Source organism: Abramis brama, assembly GCF_963993115.1.
Source record: "Abramis brama genome assembly, chromosome: 2".
Lineage (NCBI taxonomy): Eukaryota > Metazoa > Chordata > Actinopteri > Cypriniformes > Leuciscidae > Abramis > Abramis brama.
In genome coordinates this window covers 14,478,175-14,490,252 of record NC_139964.1, presented here as the reverse complement: position 1 = coordinate 14,490,252, position 12,078 = coordinate 14,478,175, and the positions used below count along the sequence as shown (strand labels likewise).

General features: G+C 38.1%; 1 protein-coding gene and 2 long non-coding RNA genes across 3 annotated transcripts in view; all 3 read right to left on the bottom strand.

Annotated features, from left to right (window-relative positions):
* Positions 1–4,302: 4,302 nt before the first annotated feature.
* Positions 4,303–5,992, bottom strand: LOC311077753. Its single transcript, XR_014604973.1, has 2 exons — positions 5,745–5,992; positions 4,303–4,633 (listed from the first exon to the last, which is right to left on the bottom strand). It is a non-coding gene; the product is annotated as an uncharacterized lncRNA (long non-coding RNA).
* Positions 5,993–7,971: 1,979 nt separating this feature from the next.
* On the bottom strand, positions 7,972–8,450 carry LOC311077758. The gene is made up of 3 exons (XR_014604978.1): positions 8,413–8,450; positions 8,185–8,248; positions 7,972–8,059 (listed from the first exon to the last, which is right to left on the bottom strand). It is a non-coding gene; the product is annotated as an uncharacterized lncRNA (long non-coding RNA).
* A 446-nt stretch (positions 8,451–8,896) lies between these two features.
* The window catches only part of LOC311077939 (sialic acid-binding Ig-like lectin 14), a gene marked incomplete at its 5' end in the record, with an annotated part of 29,076 nt that continues 25,894 nt past the window's right edge, over positions 8,897–12,078 (bottom strand). The window contains 3 exons of the mRNA XM_084106584.1: positions 8,897–9,105; positions 9,188–9,436; positions 9,505–9,753. Coding sequence (XP_083962710.1) covers positions 9,020–9,105; positions 9,188–9,436; positions 9,505–9,753 — 584 coding nt within the window. The 3' untranslated portion in view covers positions 8,897–9,019. The remainder of the gene's footprint in view (positions 9,106–9,187; positions 9,437–9,504; positions 9,754–12,078) is intronic.

Below are 12,078 nucleotides of genomic sequence, written 5' to 3'. Positions count from 1 at the left end.
GGCGTGGCCGCCTACTTGGCTGGAGATTCCCCTTTAACCCTCTGGGGTCTGAGCTGTTTTCTGGCCCTGGAGGTGTTCTGACATGCTCTGACATTTCTGGTTATTTCTGTTACTTGTGACATTTTCATGGCTAAAGTCTAATTACACTGTATTCAGCACAAACTCTGCTACAATAATATATTTTTCTGTATGACCATAAATGACGGAGTAATTTAAGTTTATAGTGCTACAGTATGGAGAAAATCCAGCAAAACGCGCCCACGCGTTTGCCGACCTCAGAGGGTTAATGCTGCTGGATTCATCTTTGGTTGGTCGTTCTGTAATGTTGAGGCAGGAAAGAAGCGGATAGAGAATCCAGACGCAAGCACTACTTTAATGAAACAAACAGGAAATCCAGGGCAAACAATGGAACATGGAACATGGAACTCAGGACTGGAAAATGGAACTCAGGACTGGAACATGGAACATGGAAACAGCTACAATGACCGACAAACAACAACTGAAGCACAGAGGTTTAAATACACAGGCAAACAAGCTAAACAAGATAACAAGGGGACGTGGTTAATCAGAAACAACTGGGGAGACTAATAAACAAGAAAAACTACAAAAGGACTACAAAAAAATGGCACAGGACAGGAAATAACAAAAGTCCACACAAAACAAGGGGAACACAAGACAGGAATCATGACAGCCCCGTCTAGGGGTAAAGGACACAACATGAAATGAGAGAGTGGAAGCGAGGAATCTTTTGAGAGTTTAATGAAACCAAACAAAAATACAAGAGTCAAAATAAATAAATAGGGAACTTTTCTTCGGGAGTTGACCTGGCCAAAATAACAAACAAAATTTCTTACTTTAACCTTGTGCCTAAAACCTAACCAAAATAAAATAAAAGTACAATATATTAACCTAAATGCCTAGCCAAAACAGAGATTTAAAAGGTTTACAATAAACAATAATGGTGTCAAACTCTTTACTTTCCCAAACCCTCAAGATTTACAATGATAGACAAACTATTTACAAGCTCAAGCAAACAGTGTTAAAAGGGAAATCCAAATCAGTGTCAGTAACAGTCAATAGGGTCGAAATACCAAACAGTTTCCTACTTACAACCTGTAATTCTTTTCAGAGAACAAACAATGATCACTCTTAACAGTCAAAATTCATCTAATCACGCATACAGAGCCACGAAAACCAACAATTCTGTCCTCACAACAACACAATGTTCCCTCCCAAAGGAAGTGACATCAGGACTTTTAAGGTGTGTCTGGAATCAAATGCACCAATCAAGATGAGCCAGTCATTAACCTGCAAGAGCCAATCAGCACCATACCTGGACACAAACACTTCCCATCAAAATGATTTTGAAGCTGTTATATTAAGGTACAAATCTTGCATAGTGTGCCTTTAAATCATCCAAATCTAAATTTCGCTTCTTGAGTACAGGACTAACAGCAGCATTTTTTTATGCAGCTGTGACAACAGCATTACTTAAGGATTCATTAATTATGTCAAGCACTGCAGGGCACAAATGCTCAAAACAAGACTTAAACAAACCAATAGGAAGGGGATCAAGTTTGCAAGTAGTAGCTTTTATATCATACCATTAGATGACTAGTAACCAAAAGTCCAAATCATAGTCTCTCCTGCACCAATTTAAATGATATAAATACTAGTGTAGAACATTGAATAGAAACTGTGTCTATTCCTCATTTAGTGAGATCAAATAATAATTCTACTGCAGGATCTAGGAAAAATCTAATTGTTATTAAAACAGAAAATGTTGCTAAAATGGTTAAAAAACCGCCCACAAAACCTCTCACACTACAACTTTAACATAGTAGGATGTCCTGTTACTTTATCCTCTACAGAAAAGACCTAGGTGTTATACTAGACTGCAACCTGTCTTTTGAAAATCATATTTCATATGTTACAAGAACAGCCTTTTTCTACCTTAGAAACATTGCTAAGCTACGTAACATGCTATCAGTTTCTGATGCAGAAAAATTAGTTCATGCATTCATGACCTCGAGACTAGATTACTGTAATGCTTTATTAGCCGGTTGTCCTGCATCCTCAATAAACAAGCTACAGTTAGTCCAAAATGCCGCCGCTAGAGTTCTTACTAGATCAAGAAAATATGATCATATAACACCAATTTTATCATCACTACATTGGTTACCTATAAAGTTCCGTATTAATTACAAGGTATTGCTACTGAATTATAAAGCCTTATAATACTTTTAATCTTACAGTTAAATCCAACCTCTAGTTCATAAATGCCAGAGGAGAACTGGCCCCGACTGAGCCTGGGTTCTCCCAAGGTTTTTTTTTTTCTCCATTAGGTCACCTGATGGAGTTTTTCGGTTCCTTGCCACTGTTGCCTTTGGCTTGCTCAGTTGGGGATATTTAATTTAATTAATCAATCAACAATACTATTGATCAGCATTACCAAACGTGGACATTTTCCACTAGAAACAAGCATTGATGTATTATTTTAATTTAATACTGTGAAGCTGCTTTGATACAATCTGTATTGTGAAAAGCGCTATATAAATAAACTTGACTTGACTTGACTTGATAGACAGTAGGACCCTGCCAGAACGATGGCCTTTAATTTCATACTGAGAAACTGCTATAAAGCACCTTAGTTGACTTTTGTATCAGTGCATTGCTAATGTTTACAAAACATACTCTGGAGCTTGTTGTAACTCTGGTAAATATGCAGGATTATTTTTAAAAGCCACTTTAATATACAAGTCTTGGGTATAAGTCTTTATAATCTATCAATTTGTTTTTCGCCAACAAAACACTGCTTGAGAAAACAAATTTGTGCAATTGGACTTTTGATTTTAAACCATTTAGTTACTGAGACAGCCCTGTGACAACTAACCCCAACCAATCTCCCATAAATCCCCCACACTTAAGATATTTGACTGAAAAGTTGTAAAATCATGCTCTTACCCATTTCACCTACATCCGTGACCAGTGACAGCACTACAAATGATCAGGATGAAACCAGTATAGGTGTTTTCACACACTGAATGACACGTGATTAACACATTATACTTTAATATGAGCTTATGACACCTCAACTAGTGCAGCTCGAGCAGAGGAAGTATCATTGATCTCGACTCAATACAGACACAGTCAGGCAGTAAGTAATCCAGACACGAGGAGGAATAGTAGACTAGAGAAGTGCTGATGAAAGCAAGACGGCAAGACATGAACACCAGAACGATCTGACAATGAACACAGCAAACACAAGGCTACATATAGGGAACGGTGACCAACTATCCTGGTATGGAAACTGCTGGATCCGGGATTGTAAAACACTGGAAGGAATTGCAGTGGCAGTGACGTCAAAAAACACATTTCATCTCCAGCATCGCCAACTGTGCATTTGACAAACCTCCAATTTACTGATTTATTAACAGCAATCTGGAAGTTAAATAAAGAACTTAAAAATGCAGATAAAGCAGAATTGATTAAACTGAATGTTTTTATCATGAAAACTACTAAGCTTTTTATTCAGTCAGTCCGTTGTTCATGTGGCCTTGTTCACATGGTAAAAAATACAGTTTCCTCTTTTGTAGGTGAGAAAAACAAATGCATGAACTTTTGACATCAGCATCACAGTGTTGATCACGTGACTTTCATTAAGCGATGGAGAGACGCTGAGGGACGTCACACCGAAGAGGAAGAGGAAGAGGAAATCAGTCCTGTCAGAGTAACGCTTGAGGCCTTTTCACATACCAAATATTTCAGCTCTAGTAATGGAAGTCCTGACTTCTAAATAAAAGATCCAAATTGGGAATTGTCTGGACAAACCTGAAATAAACACTTTTTTTTTTTTTTTTTTGAGCATCAAAAACAACATTTATGAATCTTTATGGATCATGTAAAATTTGAATGTTGATTTGAAATATGTTATTAAAATGTGACTTTGGCCAACAGTTTTTCAGGATATTTCGCCCTTCAAGCATATAGGAGTTGTTCTTGCATGAGCGACAAAGGGTTCCTGCCTGAAAGGGTTGCAAATAAACTAACTTTCCATGAAAGGGACTTTGATTATGTTGTATCACCAAAAGGTGAAGGTCCAGTAACTAAAGTCGGCACTTAAAGAGAATTTAAGACTAACTTCACCTCCATATTGTGATGCATTTTGTGAAGTGGATTATTAAATAAGTAAAGAAAATGAGTGGGACTTGTTGATTGGATTGTGAAAAGTCGGCATTGCAAGGATCCATGGGTACTAGTATTGACACTGGTAATTTATTGAATAAAGATGAATTCCAAATGTTAAGTATTTAAAGTGAATTTAATATTTAAACAGTTGTATTTCTACACAGTTTAAAAATGTTTAAGTGACACAAATAACAACAAAAACAAATAAACAATTAGCTTTACCTATAAGCAAGTATAATCAAACAAGTCACAATGCACAAAGCAACAACATATTTCCATGATGACATTATTTGCCGGCCACAAGCCTTTGATTTCCACTTGAATCCATTGTCATATTTTCCTGATTCTTTTCTAAACACTCCTGTCAGGCTCCACCCACACAGTTACATGAAGACTGTAATGTTTTGGTGTGTGCCATCGTCCACCACAGCATATTCCTGTTAGTCTGAGACAAAAAAATGAGACAAAAATGAGATCCATTTATCAAGTTTTGAAATGTTTAAACTGCACACTCATAGTGTTCCTGCACTGGTGTCAAGATAAGACCGACAGAGGAGGACATTTAGCGTATTTATCTGAAAGTAAGACGACCCTGATTATAAGACCCCCCTTTGTCAAGATGTACCTTTTGGAAAAAAGCTTTTTGAGGGCCAAATCATGTATTTTATAAAGAAAGTAATTTACTTTGAAAATAATTTTCATATTGCATATTTTTCATACTCTAAAGGTCATAAAACACAGGTGTTTGATCTGCATTATTATCACAATTATTATTATTATTATGAATATTCACATTTATTTACTGTTTATTTTATAGAAAACCACAACCACACAAACGAGTCCCAGAAAACAATTGCGTCTTCGTTTTGTCTGTAATTGGACAGCATTTGGTGGGTCAGCACCCTGAGCAGGCAACTTATTCTATATAGGTAAGAGCTATCAGGCAAAAAGCATTTTTTTCTATGTCAAGAATACTTTTTGTAACATAAGAAGAAACTTCATCATAAACTGGACAGGGCAAATGAAGCAGCATCCTTCATAGCACGAGAATTAGCCAAACGGAGAAAGAAAGAGGAAGTAAAAAGAGCATTTCTTTAAGATGTGTGTGATTTCCACATGCAGTGAAACTTTTTATTTCTTCTCAGACAGGATTGTTCACATACTGAGTTCCTGCTGAGTGAACAAAACCGTGATCCTTTTTTCTTGAAATTAATTTATTGAGTTTGATGGGACTCTATAAGATCATCTTCACTAAAACCCTTAGTCTCACTTCCTCTTTTGTGTGTTGATAAGAGACCTGCGAACTGCATTAAACCTTTATGCAAATCCTGACCTGGCAGAAGCTGTATCCTGTACAACACAGACATTTGCTTTTTCTTGTTCCATAATTCTTTAAGAGAACCACAAATTACCACTTTATAATTCATGAAACCAAGGAGGAGATTGGTTGCAGCTGGGAAAGGGATTTGTCATTCCACTGCACATATGGCAATAATCTAGACTGAAGGCCAACTGCACTGCATACGTGTTAAATTAAAACTAGCAATAATACTCGCCTCTAAACTTGGAGTAATGGTAATGGAGGGATCGAAGGCTCGCAATATAAGTTTGTAGAGTTCTTGCTGCAAACTTACAACCGGTGTGACCAGTGTTCTAGCGTCATCTCTTCAGGCTCTGCACTGACAGCTGCATTTAGAGGGTCTGCGAAGAGGTCTATGCTTTCTAGTATGCATTAACAAGGAGGCATTAAATCACTCTTGAGGTTTTTTGAAGAGCTGCATGGAACAACACTGTATTCAGCTTGTTTACATCAGGAACACACTTACTCGTGTGTAACTTGTGCATTCAGTTCTCCTTGAGTCCCCCTGGTGGGCTGGATAGAACAACACAACTTTTACAATACCCTGACACATGCAAGGCTGGATGATGTGAAAGACCTGGAAGTGAATTCTGAACTGCTCTTGTAGACTTTCAATTTCTTTTCTGTACTTGGCAAAACACATCTTTGCACAATTCCTCGCAGGCAGTTTTTGCCGGATTGGACGAAAATCCGCAGTGAAAAAGGTTAAGTTTACGTTGGAAAGCTTTCATATGCGCATAGAGGTCTGAAACAGTCTGAGACCGACCTTGTAACTGTGTTCAGATAATTCAGATGCACAGTCATATAATCTGTGAGGAAGGCCATGTCACAAATAAATTCTGGATCTCATAGTTTGCTGCTGTAAGCGCTTGTTTAAATGTGAAAATCAACTGATCAGACAGTATATGCAACTGTTGTTGTCTCATCTCTTACTGAATTGGGCTCAATGCCCTTGGATGATTATATCTCACAGCTAAATAATGCACTGGCTATTAACCTGGATATATTTGCTCCTCACAAGGTCCGTGGAATCAAGTATACTTGCTCTGCTCCTTGCTATAACAACAACCTTCCTCTCCTTTAGTTCTAATGCTAGTGCGGCAAGTTTTTCGGGTGCCCTGTTTTCAGAATTTTGTGCAACCTGATTTTGCCTCACTTGTTACAGCTCAGATATGAAAGCTACTACTTGTATACTTGATCCCCTTCCTATAGGTTTGTTTAAGTCTTGTTTTGAGCATTTGTGCCCTGCAGTGCTTGACATAATTAATGAATCCTTGCTGTTGTCACAGCTGCATAAAAAAATGCTGCTGTTAGTCCTGTACTCAAGAAGCGAAATTTAGATTTGGATGATTTAAAGGCACACTATGCAAGATTTGTACCTTAATATAAAATCATTCAAAATCATTTCGATGGTAAACAAACTAGTAGGGTGAATCATCCCGATAGCAATGCGGGGCGGGGGACGACACACCACTGGCAAAACCAGCAATGCAGGTTTGAGAGGTGGCGTCCTGACAAATCTTGCGAGAATCACGACTTGCTTTACGGCACGACGTCTCATACATCAACAACATATGAAGCAGCCTCAATGGAAGACACTAGCACGCATTTCAGACGTGAATCATGGCAGAGTCGATGAAGAAAATGAAGCGCGGTCGGAAGAGTCAAGGAAAAGAAAACGACGGCTCTGCGTGAGTGGTATTTACAACAGTAACGTTAAATACAAGTACTCCACAGTGACTCTAGGGGTCGCTGTTTGAGAAAAACGGAAACTGCTTAGTGTGCTTTTAAATAACTAATCGACCTATGTCAAATCTTCCTTTCCTGGCTAAAAATGTACAATGAGTTGTAGATTTACAGTTGCATAATCATCTTTCTGTTAGTAATCTTTCTGAGAAACTTCAATCTGGTTTTTGAACATTTTTATGACTCACAAATGTTATGACTTTTATGACATGACTTTTATGGCATGACTTTTATAGCCGCCTGTTTGGTTGGTTCTGTGGTTCTGATGGTTCTGTATTTGAGTTTCAGAAGAAATTAAGGAATCTAGGAGTTATCTTTGATTCCCCATTAACATTTGACCCTCGTGTACAAAACGTAGTTAAGACTTCTTTTTTTTATATCTCAGAGATATTGCAAAATTGCGCCCCAATGCTATTCTTTTCAGCTGCAGAAAAGTGTGGACTTTTACACTAGAGCCTGATTTTTTTCTGCCTTTTATTGGAAACATGAACAATACCGGCACTCAGAGTCTAAAACATTAATAATCTAAATGAAGTAAGATTCATACATGATAAAAAAAAAGCATAAAGAGAAACACACAACCTAGTGATTACACAGTTTTACATAAATTCATTAAGCGTTTACTTTCATTATCACACATCCATCTATAAAATGATCGCCTGATTACTTCAGTCACACGTCATCATGGCACTCCTGTCAATCATTCAGGGCTCCTCCCACAAAGAGATGAATAAAACCAAAACACTGCAGCCTCTTCTTGTTAGTCTGAATAAGAAAGAAAGAAAGTGAAAACTTGAATACTGAAATATTTAAATAAAAGCATCAACAACATGTGTCAAGAGGAAAGGCTAATAGATTGGGTTTTGTCTCTATCTAGTGGGTATTCTTACTTGCTCAAAGATTTTCATACAGAGACGAGTCCAGTTCAGGTGTACAATCATCAAGTTGAGGAGCCTTTATGAATGAAGACAAAGTAAAAACAGGAGTGTGTTATTTAAATTCCCATATTCTTAGTCAATATAGATACTGTATGTTTACACTGACATTGAGCGTTTAATTTCTTTTGGCTGAAGGTGAAGAGAGTTTAGTCTTCTGTAGGAAACACTTACAACACTTACCGTTACATTCTCATACACAGGATTACTCAATTCAACATCATAAGCGTCGCGTCTGTCATGATCAGGTCTGGGATGATTCATCTTTGCCATTAAAGAAAAAAAAAACAGAATAAAGAGAAAATAAATAATGTCTATAAACAACTCACTAGAAAAAGTCACTAATTCAGACTTTCACTTTTAGTTACAAATTAATTTAGTAAACTACGGAAAACCAAATATTTTTTTCTCACCTTAGATTCCTGTGTGTCATTTCTCTGTTTCAAACACCTGGTTCCCCTTTAAAGACAATGATTTGAAACAATTACACCCAATCAGAACCTATTTGATGATTAATACACAGATATGATTTGAACTAATGGTATTTCTCTAGGACGTGGCAGTGCCGTTTTGAATGTGATGAAATCTGGTCCATCTTCAGGATTTACTGCAGTAATGATGTGAGCTTCAGATTTCATTATTCAATAACTAACTGAGTAGCTGTCAGTGTGGAAAGATAGGATGGGAAATTTTGCCTCAGTTCACGTTCATCACGACGTCTCACTGAATTCACAACTTTCTAACTCAGTCATTCATTCACACACACGAGAGAGTACCACAGACACACATCTTACCAAATCACTAACATCGTAATGATCACTGCAGCTCCACAAACCCCTCCAATGGATGTGTATAATATCACCAGACGTCCTGCAACTGAGACAAAAGAGTAAAACATCTGAACAGATTCATTTGAGTCACTATAGAAAGAGTAATGCAAGTATATGAGCCGCTCTACCTTTAACAGTGACAGTTACAGCGTCTGATCTCTGAGATCCATGTTGATTGTGAGCCTGAAAGTAGAAGCGTCCACTCTGTAGTGCACTGAAACTCTGTCCAGATCCAACAGCTGAGGGTTCATTCTCCTTAAACCAGCTGAAGTTCAGAGCAGGAGGGTTTGAGTCACTGATGCAGTTCAGAGTCACTGAATCTCCCTCCACTATTACACCAGATCCACTCCTCAACACTGAGACGTTCTTTGGAGGGTCTAATAAGGAAAAAAAATCATTTTAATTTTTTCCTAATTTTAAAAAGAACTAATGAATCTGCACTCACACGTGACATTGAGCTGAACAGCAGGAGAGATGTGAGTGTGTCCGTCTACAGCACAGCTATATCTGCCTGAATCCTCTCTTCTGACTGACTGCAGCAGGAGTTCATTGTTTCTGTCTCTTCTCTCAGTTAATGGCTGTGAGTTTCTGTACCAGATGAATGTTGCTCTGTCAGTCAGAGCGCAGCTGCTTTTACATCTCAGAGTGACTGAATCTCCCTCTGTCACTCTCTCAGGAGACTCCACCTGAAGATCTGAACACAACACACACATTATATCTAGTGCTGCTGTCATACACTGATTATTATTCAACAATGCACAGAAGAAGAGATAAACCTCAACAAAGTCACCTGTGACAGTAAGAGTCACTCCTGGGTTACCAAACCAGCTTGCACCATCTTTATCAGTGATGAATCTGAAATAGTACATGTGTGAATCCTTCAGTGTCACATGACTCAGTCTGATGTTGCAGTTCTGCTGTTTATCTCCAAGATACTGAAGCCTCTGACTGTATTCAGGGTCATTAGACAGATCTGGAGGATCTATACTTTTTTTGGTCCAGAACACTTTCTCGATCTTATATCCAGTAGGGTATTTATAAGTGCATCTCATTATCACTGTTGAGTCCTTTAGTGCACAGATGTGTGAAGGACTGTAACTCACACTCCAATCATCACTAGAAACCCCTGAAACACAGAATTCATCAAACTGTAAATGTTGTTTTATCTGTTATATTGGGCCATGAAAACATGACAATACTTTATTACTATTTGAAAACAGCGACTCATTACAGGAAATATAAGATAAATGTAAATAAATAATCTCAGTGTGAATTACTTTAAGACAGAGGAGTGAAGAGAGAACCAAGAAATCAGCCAAAAACAACAAGCTGCACAATTACAGTTTTTCTGAATTGCTAAAACACATTTCTTGAAACCATCACTCACTTTCTCAAAACCTTAAACACAAAAGCAAATGTTCAAAACTCATTCAGAGAATCTCTGACTCTTCTGGCAAAATCAAACAATGCTTTCAGATCTTACACACATCAGTCAATATTAGAAACACTACAGATCATTCGTTAGACACTACATGAAGAATGGAGAACACAGAATCCAAAGCAGTTACAGGAAAAATATGTATTTATTTATTGTAACAATGTAAAAAAATTTGCAATTATGTAATAAAGTAGTACTGACACCTGACAGTGGTGAGTGAATAAATACTGTATGCACTGCAAGTACTGTATAGTATTGCACTGAATATTGTATAGTATGGAATGTCTGTATATTCAGCATTTGCATAATGTGAAATACAGTGACCAACTGCAGAAGCCCAAAAGGTTACAGTAAAACACTGTAAATGAAAAGCATGTTACTGTAAAGTACAGTCAGAAGAGTTGAGCAACTGCAGAATCAAGGTCAGTGAGAGAGATTTATTCTGCTTCAGCTTCACGTCTTCATGTCGGTCCGGCCGGAGAATATCATCTCTGCAGGAGAAGAGGAAAACCCTGAAGCAGATCCAGCCTTGACAACATTCTCCACACCTTCCTCTTCCTCTTCCTCCTCGTTCATCACCTCTTTCACACACTCTTCCTCCTCTAACTCACACTCTTCCTCCTCTTATACTCACACTCTTCCTCCTCTTGTACTCACACTCCTCCTCTTGTACTCACACTCGTCCTCTTATACTCACACTCTTCCTCCTCTTATACACACTCTTCCTCCTCCAACTCACACTCTTCCTCCTCTAATACACACACTCTTTCTCCTCTTGTACTCACACTCTTCCTCCTCTTCCTCCTCTTATACTCACACTCTTCCTCCTCCAACTCACACTCTTCCTCCTCTAATACACACACTCTTTCTCCTCTTGTACTCACACTCTTCCTCCTCTTCCTCCTCTTATACTCACACTCTTCCTCCTCTAACTCACACTCTTCCTCCTCTTCATCCTCTTATACTCATAATCTTCATCCTCTTATACTCATACTCTTCCTCCTCTCATACTCACACTCTTCCTCCTCTAACTCACACTCTTCCTCCTCTAACACACACTCTTCCTCCTCTTAAACTCACACTCTTCCTCCTCTTATACTCACACTCTTCCTCCTCTTATACTCATACTCTTCCTCCTCTAACTCCCACTCTTCCTCCTCTTATACACACACTCTTCATCCTCTTATGCTCACACTCTTCATCCTCTTATACTCATACTCTTCCTCCTCTAACTCCCACTCTTCCTCCTCTTATACACACACTCTTCCTCCTCTTATACTCATACTCTTCCTCCTCTTATACTCATACTCTTCCTCCTCTTATCCTCATACTCTTCCTCCTCGTATACTCACACTCTTCCTCTTTGTTGATCTGTGTATATGAATATTTTGTCGATTGTCACCGTTGAGATTCATATGCGTATTCTTGATGTATTTGTTTGACTAAGACTTTCTGAAAACAATTTTTTAAAGAAATCATTCTGCACGGCTGGATAATATGATGTAATTTCACAACACTGTTATTGTCACGATACCACACACAGGAATCAGGGGTAGATCCAATAGCAGTTTAACCCTTGTA